General features: G+C 68.7%; 1 protein-coding gene across 25 annotated transcripts in view; it reads right to left on the bottom strand.

The window, feature by feature from the left end:
- Window positions 1-635: 635 nt before the first annotated feature.
- Window positions 636-15,516, bottom strand: part of PLEC (plectin) — a 59,418-nt gene continuing 44,537 nt past the window's right edge. For all 25 annotated transcript variants that reach the window (XM_036829942.1, XM_036829943.1, XM_036829944.1 and 22 more), the window contains 10 exons: window positions 15,324-15,507; window positions 15,054-15,211; window positions 14,759-14,937; window positions 13,568-13,706; window positions 13,110-13,466; window positions 12,947-13,030; window positions 12,679-12,783; window positions 12,484-12,582; window positions 8,124-11,504; window positions 636-8,021 (listed from right to left, as the gene is read on the bottom strand). In XM_036829942.1, the coding sequence (XP_036685837.1) occupies window positions 1,794-8,021; window positions 8,124-11,504; window positions 12,484-12,582; window positions 12,679-12,783; window positions 12,947-13,030; window positions 13,110-13,466; window positions 13,568-13,706; window positions 14,759-14,937; window positions 15,054-15,211; window positions 15,324-15,507 (10,914 nt within the window). In that variant the 3' untranslated portion in view covers window positions 636-1,793. The remainder of the gene's footprint in view (window positions 8,022-8,123; window positions 11,505-12,483; window positions 12,583-12,678; window positions 12,784-12,946; window positions 13,031-13,109; window positions 13,467-13,567; window positions 13,707-14,758; window positions 14,938-15,053; window positions 15,212-15,323; window positions 15,508-15,516) is intronic.

Raw genomic sequence — 15,516 nt, 5'->3', positions numbered from 1 at the left:
GGCACCTCGGTATTTCCACGCCCAGGTTTAACTGCAAGTGGGCAAGAGAGCAGAGCCCAACAAGGGCTCGGTAACCAGGACTTTAGACCCCCAAGGATGAGGGGCCACCCCCTGGGGCAAAGCAGGGAGATGGCATCGGTCAGGGCCTCACGGCCTCAGAGCCAGTGGCTCACCGGGGCTGTGGTTTGCCCCACTCACCCTCTTCCACCGGCCGCCACTCAGGCTCGTGACCGCATCCTTCTCTGAAGGGTTACCCTTGGCCGACACAGACCAACTTACCCAGGGGTCACGCTGCCTCTTCCACACAGTCAACGACCAACTGAAGGGCACGTAAGCCCCCCGTCTCAGACGTAAGCGCCAATCGCAAACCCAGCCTGAGGGGCTGGACCGAGGGACAGGTCACCACCTGGACTCAGCAGGCCCCAGCTGGCCCGGCCTCCACCCCGCCCTACGCTCTGGATCACTCAGCCTGGGTTTCTCTGAGGGGTGCAGTCCCCGGCCAGCATCTTCACGAGGCCCCGCTCTTCTGCCCCAGGCCAGGACACAGTGGCCAAGCTCAGAGCCTGGGGCTGCAGCACCCCCTTAGCCCAACACACAAGCTGACCTCAGGACAAAGAGTGAGACAGGACCCGCGGGAAGGTTGGAATTGCTTTTATTGGGGCGAGCGCCGCAGGCCCGCCATGGTCAGGTTAGTGTTCTGTCCTCAGAGGCAGCCGAAGCCTGGGCCTCCACCCGCCACCTACCTGGGTTAGTGGGACATGCAAAGCTCAGTCGGAGAGCGGAGGCGGAGGCGGAAGCCACCAGGGCCCGGGGCTGGATGGGACCGGACTGGTGGCACCGGGCTGGGCTGCCTTGTCCCCAGGCCCAACACAGGGGTTGAGGCGCCCTGGGAGAGGCAGGCAGGCAGGCAGCACCCAGGGTGGGGTTCCACAGGTTCCAGGGGACACTGGGCCCACGGAGGGGAAGAGGCCTGCAGAAGCCCCGCCACGCCCGGCCGGCAGGCCCGAGAGCTGGCCAGTGGTGAGCCTTTCACCAGGAGGGTCTGTCTCCCACCCCAGGTCTGGGTCCTTGGGGCCTGGGGTGCGAAGGGGGACACAGAAGGCACTTACTAGGGAGCTGAGGCTGAAAGGCTGAAGCCAGAGGCGTGGGGTCTCGGGCGCAGGTGGGGGGCTGGGAATGGAGCCGGGAACAGGCTGGGGCCTGGCCCGGGCCAGCGGGGTCTGCAGACTGGACCCTCATCTTCCCATGGGGAAGGGGCTTCCCTGGGCAGCCTAGAAGAGATGGCTGACCCAGGACTCCCTCCCTCCCTCCCCAGCAAGGCCCACCGAGCAAGCAGGTCAGTCCCGGAAACAGGAGAAAACGCTGGCGCTGAGGGCCCTGCTACTGGCGGGGCCGATGCCCGTTGCCCGAGCAGGTGGCTGGGGGTTGGGTGGGGCCGGCCTACAGGGCTGGGGGAACCTCGCCCAGATGGAACCCCCCTGGGGAGATGAGAGGGCTGAGTTGGGGGCCCAGCTCTGGACCCTCCAAGGCACCTGGCTGTGGTGAGTGGCAGGTAAAGAGGAGCAGGGAGACCTGGGGGGAGGCGGGCGAGGTGGTCAGTGGGGCTGGACTGGCCCCGGCCCCCGAGAGACAGGCCGTCTGGACAACAGATATATATTAACGTGTTAGTCTGCACTTTTTGGTTAAACTTTAGGCACCGCTTGGGAGGAAGACACCTTGAAACATTAAAGACCCCAGCGCCTGGGCGGGGAGTCTGGCCACATGCAGAGCGGGAGGCGGGGTGCAGGAAGGGGTCAGGCTGCCGCTGACTCGGGGCCCCCCGGGGAGGGCGCGGGCCCCGCGGGCCCCGAGACGTAGCGGCGGCCATAGCCCGAGGAGGAGTAGGACGAGGAAGAGAAGGTCACGGAGAAGCCCGAGGTGGTGGCGTCGAAGCTGCCGCGACGGGACCCAGCCCGGGAGCCGGTGCGCGAGCTGGAGCGTGAGCCGGCCGCGGAGCCAGAGCCGCTGACGCTGTAGGGGCTGTAGTAGCCCTTGCTGGACTGGGCGGCAGCCTCCAGCAGCCGCAGGCCCGTGCCCTCCTCCACCATGCTGCGGTCCAGCGCGTCCTTGTAGGAGATCTTGAGCTTGGTCTTGGGGCAGGTGAGGTACTTGGAGTAGGCGCTAACGTCGCGCAGCTTCTGGGCGGTGCGGGCATCCACGGTGCCGCGCTGCAGGGCCTCGTCCAGGGCCACGCGGCCCGGCGTGTCGGGCTCGATCAGGCCGCCCGTCAGGTACTGCACCTCCAGGAAGCGCTGCCCCGCCTCGTAGTAGAGCCAGCCCTTCTTCAGGGCCTGGGCGGCCGACATCTTGGTCTTGGTGCGAGGGTCCTCGAAGCCGCAGAAGGCCTTCTGGGCCAGATTGATGCGGTCCACCATGATCTTGTCCACCAGGCCCTTGTTGACGGCGTCGGTGACGGGGAAGCGCTCGCCGGTGCTGGGGTCGATGATGCCCCCGGTGCAGGCCTGCGCCTCCAGCAAACGCTGCCCGGTGATGTTGTCCACCAGGTTGCGGTGCATGGCCTCCGTGATGGACACCTTCTCCAGCGTCTCCGTGTCCAGGATGCCAGCCACGGGGCCCGTCTCCTCGGTGGGGTCGGACCAGGAGGCCAGCTGGGTCCTGGAGATGGCGGGGCTGACAGGGTAGGAAGAGGAGGACCCCACGGAGGACGAGCGTGAGCGGAAGCCACCGGCGTTGCCCGAGAGCATGTCGGCGAACTCGGTGATGGAGAGCGTGCCGGCGCGGTACTGGTCCAGCGCCGAGCGGTCAATGAGGCTCTTGGCGATGGCCTCGTCGATGTCGTACTGGCGGCCCGAGCGGCGGTCGATGATCATGGACTTGACCACGCCGTCCGAGGAGGAGATGGTGATCTCCTCCCACTCGCACTCCTGCTCGGACAGCTCCAGGTAGGTCTGGTGGTCGATAAGGCCCTTGCGGTAGGCCTCGTACACCGACATCTCCTTGCCCGTCTCCGGGTCCACGATGACCACACGCCGCTTGCGCACTGAGGACTTAGAGGACGTCTTCCGCTCCCGCTTCTTCTCCTTCAGCGGCAGGAGCCTCAGCCCCGTCTGGGGGTCAGTGACACAGCGCTCCATCAGCTGCAGGTAGGTGAGGTTCTCCTCCGTGTTGGGGTCAAAGAAGCCCTTGGTGTCGTCCGAGGGGTCGGTCAGGATCTCATTCATCTCCTCGTCAAAGAGGCCGCGCTGGTAGGCCACGTCCACGGGCAGGCGGTGGCTCTCCTCGGGGTCGATGATGCCGCCCGTGGCGATCTGGGCCTCCAGCAGCCGGATGCCGTGGTCCTTCAGGATCAGACCCTTCTTCATGGCCTGGAAGAGGGAAATGAGCTTCCCGGAGTAGGGGTCCTTGTAGCCAGTAACGGCACGCTCGGCTGACAGCAGCTTGTCCTTAAACTCGGGACCCACAATGCCCATGCGCACAGCCTCCTCCACGGTTAGCTTGAGCCCCTTGATGGGGTCGATGACGTAGCCGGTGGCCGCCTGCGCCTCCAGGAGCTCGAAGGCCGTGCCAGGGCGGATGATGCCCTTCTTCATGGCCTGGTACACCGACAGCCGCTCCTTGGTGGCGTCGACGAGGACGCCGGCGATGCTGCTGGTGCCCTCGAGGAACCTCTGCAGGCTCTTGGAGACCTCCTCGACGGAGGTCAGGCCCTCCTGCAGCCGCAGCGCCGTGGCCTCGTCCATGACCTGCGAGCGCACCAGCTCCTCCACCGTGATCTGCTTGCGCAGGCCGCGGAAGGTCAGCTTGCGGGCGTCCGCGAGCGGCAGGAGGAGCAGGCCGCTGGCCTCGTCGCGGCGGCACCGCCGGAGCAGCTGCGTGTAGCTGAGGCGCTCGTCCGTGGAGGGGTCCACGTAGCTGCGCACCTCGCTGGGCTCTGACAGCTGGTCGTGCGTGTCCTTGTCGAGGTAGCCGCGCTGGTAGGCCACGTCCAGCGGGAGGTGGAAGCCTAGGCGCGGGTCGACGATGCCGCCCGTGGCCAGCTGAGCGTCCAGCAGCCGCAGGGCCTCCTCGGTGAGGATCAGGTCCTTCTTCATGGCCTGGAAGAGCGAGATGGTCTGCTCCGTGTAGGGGTCACGGTAGCCGGTCACGGCCCGCTCAGCCGACAGCAGCCGGTCGTGCAGCTCGGGGCCCACCAGGCCCTTCCGCACGGCCTCATCCACGGCCAGCCGCTCGCCCTTCACCGGGTCCAGCAGGAAGCCCGTGGCCGCTTGTGCCTCTAGCAGCTGGCGGGCCACCTCAGCACTCAGCTGCCCCTTCTTGAGGGCCTGGTAGATGGTCAGCGTCTGCCTGGAGCCGGGCCTGTAGATGCCGGCCACACAGCCCGTGCCGTAGAGATAGCGCCAGGCGGACTCGGCCTCCAGCACCTCTTGGAGGCTCCTGGTGCCCTCCCGGAGCAGGCTGTAGGACTCGCGGGAGATGACCCGGGCCTCGTACAGGTCCTCGGCGGTGAGGCGGCGGCCGACGTAATCGTAGGAAGCCACGTTCTGCTGGCGGGCTATCTCGGTCTTCTCGATGATCTCGATGATAATGATGATCATACGCTCCTTGGTCACGCGGCCGGCCTGGAAGTCGGCCATCAGCTGGGCCCGCTGCTCCTGACGGATCAGGTCCGACTGCATCACCTCCCACAGGGACATGGTGGAGCCACTGTGGCCACCGCTCCCAGGGATGTCGATCTGTGTCTCCTCGAAGGCCCTCCGGGTCTCCTCCTCGGTGTACACCCGCGTGGTCTCCACCACCTCTGCCTTCTCTGCCCCTCTCAGCGGCAGGAGCCGCAGGCCCGTCTCGGGGTCCTCCACGCAGCGCTCCAGCAGCTGCAGGTAGGTGAGGTTCTCGTGCGTGTTGGGGTCGAAGAAGCCCTTGGTGTCGTCGCTCGGGTCCTGCAGGACGCGGTTCATCTCCTCGTCGAAGTAGCCACGCTGGTAGGCCACGTCCACGGGCACGCGGTGGCTGTGCACGGGGTCGATGATGCCGCCCGTGGCGATCTGGGCCTCCAGCAGGCGGATGCCGTGCTCCCTGAGAACCAGGCCCTTTTTCATGGCCTGGAAGAGGGAGATGGTGCTGCCTGAGTAGGGGTCCCTGTAGCCTGTCACGGCCTTCTCAGCCGACAGCAGCTTCTCGTGCAGCTCAGGGCCCACGACACCGGCCTTCACGGCCTCATGCACATACAGACGCTGGTTCCGCACAGGGTCCACCAGAAAGCCAGTGGCCGCCTGGGCCTCAAGCAGGAGAGTGGCTGTGCTGGGCCTGAGCAGGCCGCGTCGCATGGCCTCGTAGATGGTCACCTTCTCCTTGGAGTCCTCCAGGTAGATGCCAGCAAGGCAGCCGCTGCCCTGGAGGAGTGTCCGCACCGAGTCCAGCTCCGAAAGGTCCTTGACCGATGTCTTGCCGTCCTTGAGCTGCTCATACTGGATACTGTCAAGGACCCCGGCGGCCAGGAGCTCACTGGCCGGCACAGGGGCTCGGAGGCCACTGAAAGAGAGCCTCTCCCGCCGCACGGTCTCTACTTCCTCTACGATGGTGATGATGATCTTGATGATCTTCTCCACGGTGACCTTGCCCGTGCGGAACTGCCGCAGCAGTTCCTGCCGCTGCTCGGCCGTGAAGTACTCGGAGCTGATGAGCTCCCACACCGTCACCGTCCTGCCCTGGAAGCTGCCTACGGGGACCTCGACGGTGGCCTTCTGGAAGGCCTCATGGGCCTGGAGCTCGGAGTAGAGCTCCTGCTGCCGGGCCCGGGCAGCCTCCTCCGAGAGCGGCAGCAGGCTCAGCCCCGTCAGCGGGTCGGGGCGGCACTGCTGCTGGAGGTGGCTGTAAGTGACTGGCTGCCACGTGCGGGGTTCACGGTAGGTCTTGGCGCTGTCCTCGGGTGCTGAAAGGGCGGCGCTGGTCTCCTTATCCAGGTAGCCCCGGGCACAGGCGACGTCCAGGGGCACACGGTGGCTCTTGCTGGGGTCCACGATGCCACCTGTGGACAGCTGGGCGTCCAGCAGACGCAGGCCCTGCTCCCTGGGGATGAGGCCCTTCTTCAGGGCCTGGAACAGGGACACGCTCTGCCCTGAGTACGGGTCCTTGTAGCCTGTCACAGCCTTCTCGGCCGACAGCAGCTTCTCGTGTAGCTCGGGCCCCACGAGGCCGGCGCGCACCGCCTCGTCCACAGTCAGCCGTGCGCTGGTGGTGGGGTCGATGATGTGCCCGGTGCCGGCCTGGGCCTCCAGCAGGGCCACAGCCGCCTCTGGCTGCAGCAGATCTTTCCTCAGGGCCTCGTAGATGCTCAGCTTCTGCCCTGCCTCCTCCAGCCACACACCCGCGATGACGCCGGAGCCCCGCAGGGCCCGCCGCACGGCTTCCACCTCGGCTACCTCCTGCACGGAGCGCTCGCCCCGCTGCAACTGGCAGAAAAGCTCCCGGTCGATGACCCTGCCCTCGAGCAGCTCAGCAGCAGGGACCAGGGCACGCAGGCCCTCAAAGCAAAGCTGGCCCTTCTGCTCGCGCTCCTCGACCACAGTGATGACGATCTTGATGATCTTCTCCACGGTGACCTTGCCCGTGCGGAACTGCCGCAGCAGGTCCCGCCGCTGCTCGGCCGTGAAGTACTCGGAGTTGATGAGCTCCCAGATGGTCACCATCCTGCCCTGGAACTTGCCGAACGGCGCGGACACGGTGGCCTTCTCAAACACGTCCCGGGCCTCCGAGTCAGTGTACACCAGCTCACCACCCCTGGCAGCCTGGTCTGTGAGCGGCAGGAGCCGCAGGCCCGTCTCGGGGTCCTCCACGCAGCGCTCCAGCAGCTGCAGGTAGGTGAGGTTCTCGTGCGTGTTGGGGTCGAAGAAGCCCTTGGTGTCGTCGCTCGGGTCCTGCAGGACGCGGTTCATCTCCTCGTCGAAGTAGCCGCGCTGGTAGGCCACGTCCACGGGCAGGCGGTGGCTGTGCACGGGGTCGATGATGCCGCCCGTGGCGATCTGGGCCTCCAGCAGGCGGATGCCGTGCTCCCGGACGATGAGGTCCTTCTTCATGGCCTGGAAGAGGGAGATCTGCTCCCCGGTGTAGGGGTCCTTGTAGCCAGTGACGGCGCGCTCGGCCGACAGCAGCTTGTGATGCAGCTCAGGGCCCACGATGCCCTCCTTCACGGCCTCGTTGACGGCCAGCCGCCTGTTCCGCACGGGGTCCAGCAGGAAGCCTGAGGCCGCCTGGGCCTCAAGCAGGATGAGGGCTGTGCCCGGGCTCAGCAGTTGCCTCCTCAGGGCCGCGTAGATGGTCAGCTTCTCGTCAGCAGGCTTCAGCAGCAACCCGGCAATGCTGCTGCGGCCCTGCAGGTAGTGGCGCACGTCCTCCCGCTGGGCGAGCTCAGCCACGGTGGTGCGGCCCTGCGCCAGCTGCTGGAGCTCCTCTGCGCTCAGGACGCCCACCTCCTGCAGCCGCTGGGCTGGCACCTTCCGCCGCAGGCCGTCGAAGGCGTGCTCCGGCTCTGCCGCCGCGGCCGGGCCATCGGCCGCGTCCTGGCCATTGGGCAGGGCTCTGGCGGCCGCGGCCCGAGAGGGGGCGATCTCCTCCGAGCGTGCCAGCGCAGCCCGGCGCTCCTCCTCCAGATGCTGCAGCCGCTCACGCAGCCTCTGGTTCTCCTCCGCCAGCAGCTTCTCCTGCTGCTGCTGCTGCTGCGCCAGGCGCTGCAGCTCCTCCTGCTGGCGCCGCACGCCCTCCTCGGCCTCGTGCTGCCGCCGCCGGGCCTCCTCCATGCTGGCCGCCAGCTGCTGCTTCTCCTGCTGCATCTGCTGCTGCTGCCGCTGCTGCTCCTCACGCAGCGCCTGCGCCTTGGCCACCTCGTCCTGGAAGAGCTGCTCCAGCTTGGCCTTCTCCTGCTCGATGCAGCGCTCGCGCTGCAGCAGGCTGTCCTTCTCGGAGAGGAAGCTCTGCTGCAGGGCCTGGGTCTCCTGCAGCAGCTGCTCCTGCCGCACCGTCTGCATCTGCGAAGGGGGAAGGGGGCGGTCAGGGGCAGGAGGGCCCCCGGGAGCACCTGGCTGAGAGCAGACCCCGCCCCAGCTCCCTGCCCGCGCGCGGGGAGATACCTCCTCAGACTTGAGCTGCAGCAACTGAGCCTCCTGCTTGAGCTTGTCCTTCTCGTGCTCCAGCTCCGCGATGGCCTCCCGCAGGCGCTCGGCATCCCGGTCACTTTGCTGCCGCTGGGTCTCGAGCGTCTGCACCAGCATCACCTTCTCCTGCGTGGCGAGCTCCGTGCGGTACAGCCTCTCGCCTATGTCCTCCGCCTGCTTCCGGAAGCGCCGGGCGTCCTCCTCCGCCCGAGCCTGAGCCCGGCTCATCTCGGCCACACGCAGCCTGAGCCGCTCCGCCTCGGCACTCATCTCCAGCTGCCGCTGCCGCTCCGTCTCCAGAGTCTTCTGGAAGCCCTGCGTCTCCTGTGCCAGCTGCTGTGCCATCTGTTCCTTGTCCTCCTGCAGCCGCCGGGCCTGCTCCTGGGCGAGCTCCTTCTGCTGCTGCAGCAGCTCTGCCTCCGCCTTGAGCCGCGTGGCCTCCTGCACCGCCTGCATCTTCTCCTTGAGCATCTTCTCTGCCAGGGCCCGCTGCTGAGCCAGGTCTTCCTCCGCCAGCTGCCGCAGCCGCGCCGCCTCCTGGGCCGCCACGCTCAGCCGCGCGGCCTCCTCCGCCACCTGCTTCATCTTCTCCGCCTCCTCCTGCAGGAGGCGCTGCGCGCTGTCCTTGTCACGCAGAACGAGCGCGCGGTTCTCCGCCTCGATGCGGGCCTTGAGCTTGCCCAGCTCCTCCATCTGCACGCGCAAGGAGAACAGCTCTTCCTCCACCTGGCCGCGCTGCCGGGCCGCCTCCGTCACCTCCGCCTTCAGTCGCTGCAGCTCCTCATCCAGGATGCTCTTCTGGTGGTCGGTCTCCTCCAGCTGCAGCCGCAGAGCCGTCAGCTCCTGCTCCACCTGCGCCTTCTGCCGCAGCGCCTGCTCCGCGAACTGCTTGTGCTTCTCCATCTCAGCGTCGGCCGCCTGCTTCTGCCGCAGGGCCGCCTGCTCGGCCTGCGCCCGCCGCGCCGCCTCCTGCTCGGCCTCCTTGCGCAGCTTCTCCGCGGCAGCCTGCGCCTGCGCCTGCGCCTGCGCCTGCTCCTCCGCCGACTGCTTCAGCCGCTCCGCCTCCTCCACCTGCCGCCGGGACTGCGCCGCCTCGCGCTCCGCCCGCTCCCGCGCCGCCTCCGCCTCCTCTGCCGCCCGCCGGGCCGCCTCGGCCTCGCTGCGCAGACGCTCCAGCACGCTCTGCTCTTGCTGGAGCGTCTGCTGCAGCTCCTGCTCCTTCTGCTGCACCGCGAACGCGTGCGCCTTCTCCTCCGCCTGCAGCCGCTTCTGGGCGGCCTCCTGGGCCAGCTGCAGCTGCCGAGCCGACTCCTGCTCCGCTCGCTCGCGCAGGCGCCGTGCCTCCTCCACCTTGGCCTTGAGCCGCTCCACCTCCTCCAGCGCGGCCTTCCGTTGCCGCGCGGCCTCCTCCTCAGCCGCCAGGCTCTTCTGCACTCGCTCCTCGGCCTCGCGGCGCCGCCGCTCCTCCTCTGCCGCCAGCTGCCGCTGCCGGGCGGCCTCCTGCTCCGCCTGCTCCTTGCTGCGCAGCGTGTCCTCGGCGGTGCCACGGATCCGCCCCAGCTCCAGCTCCAGCTCCGCCTTGCCGGCGGCCGCCTTCTCGAAGCTGCCCTTGAGCGCCAGGATCTCCTCCTCCACCTGCCGCCGCTGTCTCAGCGTGTCCTCCACCAGCCCCTTCTGCCGCTCCAGCTCGCTCTCCGATGCCTTGCGCAGCTGCGCCAGCCGCGCCTCGATGTCGGCCTTGTGCTGGGCCGCCTGCTCCTCCAGAAGCCGCCGCTGGAAGGCCTCGTCTTCTGCCAGCCGCCGCAGGCGCTCGTTCTCCGCCTCCTTCTCCTTGAGCGCGATCTCCGCCTCCGTCTTGAGCCGCGTGGCCTCGCTGATGGCGGCCAGCTTCTCGGCCAGCACCCGCTCTGCCTCCGCCCGCTGCCGCACCGCGTCCTCCTCGGCCAGCTGCCGCTGCCGCTTGGCCTCCTCCGCCAGGGCACGCAGGCGGGCTGCCTCCTCCGCCAGCTCACGGAACCGGCCGGCCTCGGCTTCCAGCCGCTGCTTGGACTTCTCGCTGGTGGAGCGTGACTCCTCCTCGGCCCGCGCCTTGCTGGCCAGCAGCACCTCCATCTCAGCCCGCACCTTGGCCAGCTCGGCCTCCAGCTCCCGGCGCTTCTGCGTGGCCGCGGCCGCCTCCCGCTGCAGCCGCGCCAGCTCCTCCTCGAGCAGCTGCCGCTGCTGCTCCCCCTGCTCCGTCTCGGCCCGCAGCCGGATCAGCTCCTGCTCCGCGGCCAGGCGCTGCTGCGCGGTGCCCTCCGCCAGCTGCCGCTGCTTCTCCAGCTCCTGCTCAGCCAGCTCGCGCTGCCGCACGGCCTGCTCCTCCGCCTTGCCGCGCCGCCGCGCCTCCCGCTCCGCCTCCTCCTTCTGCTTCTCCGCCTCGGCCTGCGTCAGGCTCTTCTGCTGCGCCACCTCCTCCGCCTGCAGCCGCAGCCGCAGCGCCTCGTTGGCCTTCAGCTGCCAACGCTCCAGCTCCCGCTCGGCCTCCGCGCGGGCGCGCTCGGCCTCGGCCTGCTGCTGTGCCCGCCGCGTGGCCTCCTCCCGCAGCTGCACCACGGCCACGTGCTCTTCCTTGAGGGTGCGCTCCAGCTGCGCCGTCTTCTCGGCGAAGGAGGCGTGCTCGCTCTGCAGCTCTGCCTCGGCGCTGCGCTGCGCCGTCTCCAGGGCCACCTGCACTTGGCGCGCCCGCTCTGCCTCTGCCTGCCGCAGGCGCCGCTCTGCCTCCTCTGCCTGCAGCCGCAGCTCCTCCAGCGCCTGCAGGGCCCGCTGCTTCTCGCGAGCCGCCTCAGCCTCCGCCTGCACGCGCAGGGCCAGCTCGGCCTCCGCCTGCCGCTTGCGCTGGGTCTCATCTTGCACCTGCCGCCGCAGGCGCTCCGCCTCCTCCTGGGCCTGCCGCTTCTGCGCCTCAGCCTCTTCCGCCCGCGCACGCAGTGCCTGCAGCTCACCCTCCGCCCCGCCGCGCTGGCGCTCGGTGGCCTCCAGCTGGAGGCGCACCACGCGGATTTCCTCTTCGATCCGCAGCCGGCTGCGCTCGGCCGCCTCCACCTGCCGGGCCTTGGCCTGGATCTCCGCCTCCGAGCTCTGCCGCAGGTGCTGCAGCTCCTCCTGGATGCTGCGCTTCTGCTCCTGCGCCTCCACCGCCACCTCCTCCCGGCGCGCCACCTCCTCCTGCATGCGCCGCTGGAGCCCCTGGGCCTCGCGCTCTGCCTGCGCCTTCGCCTGCGCGTGCGCCTCGGCCAGCTGCCGCTGCTTCTCCAGCGCGGCCTCCACCTCAGCCAGTCGCTCCCGCTCCTCTGCCCGCTGCTGCTCAGCCAGCCTCTGCGGCCGCAGCAGAGAGAGGGAGAAAACCGGAGAGAGAGGGGTGAGCACGGAGCAGGTGCTCCCAGCACGCGACACGGCGCCACCACAGCTCACCCTGACAGCGCGGTGCAGGGCTGGGAGGGGACAGAGGTCCCGGCCCAGCCGAGGGAGGCTGCATGCACCCACCCAGGGCACTTGGGGCAGCGAGCGCAGCCTGGCCCCAGAGTGCTCACCAGCCCGGGGAAGGAGACCCAGGTGTTCTCCCCTCTTCCCGCAGACAGGCGACGGAGACACACAGACAGGAAGAGAGAGAGAGAGAGCAAAGCAGGAGGCTCGCAGGGCCTGGGAGCCGCGCCCACCACCACGCAGCCCTGCCTGAGCACCGCTGAATGCCCGGCGGCCTGGCTCTGGCCGTGGGGCCCCTCTCCCTGACCCGGCAGGGTGGGGTGGCCAGCGTGGGACATCAGTGCAGATCTGAGCCAGCTCGGAAGGGGGACTCGATGGCCTGCGGTGCTGAGCAGAGAGGAAGCTGCAGGTAGGCCAGACGGAGGGGTCACCCAGGAGGCAGGAGGAACAAGACGGGGTAGGCACCCTTCCTCACCCAAGCACTTCGGGGCACCCCTCCCCAGCCCCCATGACCCAACAGCCCAAAGTTCTTCCAGAGCAAGTGGCCAAGTAAAGAGGCCAGTGCAGAGTCCCGAGGAGGCACACACACAAGGGAGCCCGTGGGACGTCTGGTGGGGGGAAGTGCCAACACAGAAGAGAAAGAGAAGGTGCCAGCCACCACGGGGAGAGGAGCAGTGCAGCATCGGGCCAAGGTGGGCTGGGCCGCAGGTGAGGCGAGCCTGGGGACAGGCCGTGCTGCGGGGAGCTGCAGGGGGAGGGGCGCCGGCAGCACCAGGCAGGAGGGAGTGGGGAGAGCTCAGGCAGGCTCCTAGGGGCCACGTCTGGGGCAACGTGGGCAGCAGGATGGCCTCCCCACCCGGGCGGGTCATACCTCCTCCTCCTCCATACGCCGCAGAGTCTCACTGATGAACCTGATGTACTGGCTCGTGAGCGTGCTCAGCTCACTGTAGCGGGTACGCAGATCCACGTACTGGGGGGCGGGAGGGAGGAGGCACCCAGAGTCAGCCCTGCCCCTGCTGACTCAGGCTCAGCCCACCCACCGAGCCCTGCCCCTCGTCAGCCTCACCTCCTGGATGATGCTCTCGGACCCCGACTGGACCTTGGGCTTCTTGGCTGGCGAGGCCACCGGCTCCAGCTGTGCCTTGTACGTGACCAGCTGAAGCTCATAGTCCTGCAGGGACACACCGGTTGGCCACCAGCTCTGCCCTCCCCACCCTGCCCCTGAACCTGCCCACAGGCTCTCCCCAGCACGGCCTGGTCTGGGGGGCCCCCCTGAGGTCCCAGGCCCACCACCTGCATGTCTCCCCTGGGACGCGAGGCCGCAAAGGCCTCACCTTGATGGCGTTGATGTACTGCTTCGCGAACCTCTGGCACTCCTCCACCTTCTCCCCGTGGCGCTCGATATCTTCCAGCAGCGCCTGGGAGAGCAGGGTGGTCAGCAGCCAGAGGGTGCAGCACCCCCCCTGCCCCGCTCCTGCCCGCCTGGCCGGGGCCCACCTTCTCCTGCCGCAGCTGCTCTCGCACGGCCTGGCTGTTGGCCAGTGGCACGGCCTGGATCTGCTCCTGCCGCTGCTTGGCGTCCCGCAGCCAGGCGCCCAGCGGGTCCGCGCTCTCACGGTAATAACGCAGCTGGCGGCCCAGCTGCTCGAGCTCGCGCTGCCGCACGTCGGTCTGGGCCAGCACGGCCTGCCAGCGCTCCAGCAGCAGGGTGACCCGCTCACGCCAGCGCTCCACCTCCACGTCCCGCTCGCCGTGTCGCTGTTGCAGCCGCTCGCCCACCTCCTGCGCCCCCCGCAGCTCGTCCCGCAGGGCATCGAACACGGGCTGCTGCGCCTCCGCCTGGGCCCGAAGCTTCTGTTGGGTCAGAGAAGAGGGTGCCATTGCAGCCCGAGGCCCCTGCCGCTGGCCCCGGCGTCTCTGGGCCCTCACAGCAGGGCGCGGGCCTGTGGCAGTACCTTCAGCGCAGCCTTGGTGGCCTCAAGCTCTGGGAGGGTGGCGGGCACAGCCTGGGCCTCCTTGAGCTGCTCCTCGTGGGCCCTGAGCACCTCCTCGGCCTCCTGTGTGCTGCGGATCACCAGGCTGATGGTCTTGAGCCTGCGGGAGAGCAGGGCCCAGAGCGGGGCTGGCGTGGGCTGGAGGGAGCAGCCCGGCCACCACGGTGGAACCCCAGACCTGGTGGCCAGCTGACCCCTGTGGTCACGGGCTTCAGGGAGAGAGAGGTGTAGGCAGAAGGTGGCTGGGGACCTCGGACCCGGGGATGCTCCAGCTCCAGCCTGAGGCCTGGAGGGAGGTTGTGCTGGCCAAGGGAGCCCCCGTCAGCCTTCCAGCCCCCGGACTGGGTGAGGGGGACGCCATGTGCCTGACAGGGACGCTCCTCACGAACAGCACGTGGGGCGCGTGCAGAAAGGCTGGGTAAGAGACAGAAACCAAGACCAGGGCCTTGGAGGGCGGATCACGTTGGGACTGAGAGTGGAGGAGTGGAGGGTTATCACGAAGCTTCCGAAAGCGATCTTTGAGCCACGTGAGTGTACACCCTGAAATGAACCGTGAGGGAAAAAGAGGTACCCGTGTCTGGGGGCGGGGGGCAAGGAGGAGGCAGGGGCCCTGGTGAGGACTCCGCGTTCCCCGGGAGGCACTGGGGTGGAAGGGCCTGTGGGAGAGGGGATTGGGACCCTCTCAGCACCCTGGCTCTCTGCTGTCTCATCCACTGCCCACCCTGCCTGCTCTCCGCAGGACCTCATCCCCACCTTCTGCCAAGAAACCCCTCCCCCAAGGTTGCCAGTGCCCCCAGGTGCCCGGTCCTGACCTACCCCGCGATGCGCCCCGGCCCCTCACCTCTGCCCACACACCTTCCACATCGGTGACCCTCCCCTACCACCCTCCCGCGGGTGGGGGGGCCCTAAGTCCTCCTCCAATAGCCCCCTCAACCCCTCTCACCCCACATCCAGTCATCAGGGAGCCCTACCTGCAAGGCACACCAGGACTGAACCCCTCCGGCCACCTCTGCAACCCCCACCCTGGTCCACACCGGCCATCCCCTGGCCACACCCCGCAGCGGACCCCACCTCGTTGGCACCGTTGCCCTGCCACACTCCCCAAGACGCCCCTTCGGTCACAGCCCCCCGGCCGCCGTCAGGTGCACTCACTTCTCCAGGTAAATGGCGGACAGGCTGCGGACCTGCTCCAACTTGCCCAGGGTCAGCTCCAGCTCTGAACGCAGAGTGGGGGCAGCGGGTGACGGCTCGGGCAGGGCCAGGACCTTCTCGGCCTCGGCAGAGAGCCGGGCAACCCCCTTGCCCAGCCCGTCCACCTCAGCCTGCGCTTTCTACGAGAGACGGAGCAGGAGGTGAGCTGAGCCCGCGAGCCCAGCGCACGGCCCGCGTGGAAGGCCGGGGGTGGGGTGCAGTAGGGGGCGGGGGTGGGGGAGTGGACGGGGCCTGCCTGCTGCTCGGTGATGCGCTGGGCGCACTCCCGCGCGGGCTCCTTGTCCAGCGGCAGCCGCAGGCGGTGCACGGTGCGTGTCTCGCAGGCCTCCAGCTGCAGCCGGATGTCCTTGAGCTCTGAGATGCAGCGCTGACAGCGGGACTCCTCCTGCTCGCCTGAGGACACGTCCTGCTCACAGGCTGCCCCGGCCACGCCCTCCCGCCACCACACACACACCACTGCCCCCCTGCCGCCCCCCCCCCCACCCTCCGGGCGGCACCTGCCTACCCTGCTCCAGGCTCTGCAGCAGCTGCTGGTAGTGGCGGCTGCAGGAGCCGTACTCGCGCTCAGCCTGTAGCCGGTCCTCAGGCCCGAAGCCACCAGCGTCCTGGCTGTCCCGCAGGAAGGCCTGGTAGTGCAGCTCCAGGCTTCGCAGGGCTTGGCGCTGCTCCTCTGGTTTCAGTGTGCGGAACTGCAGACG

Source organism: Balaenoptera musculus, chromosome 17 (genome assembly GCF_009873245.2).
Source record: "Balaenoptera musculus isolate JJ_BM4_2016_0621 chromosome 17, mBalMus1.pri.v3, whole genome shotgun sequence".
In the NCBI taxonomy this organism is placed as follows: Eukaryota; Metazoa; Chordata; class Mammalia; order Artiodactyla; family Balaenopteridae; genus Balaenoptera; species Balaenoptera musculus.
Note: the sequence above shows the minus strand (reverse complement) of the source record. Positions and strands in the feature narration are given on the sequence as shown.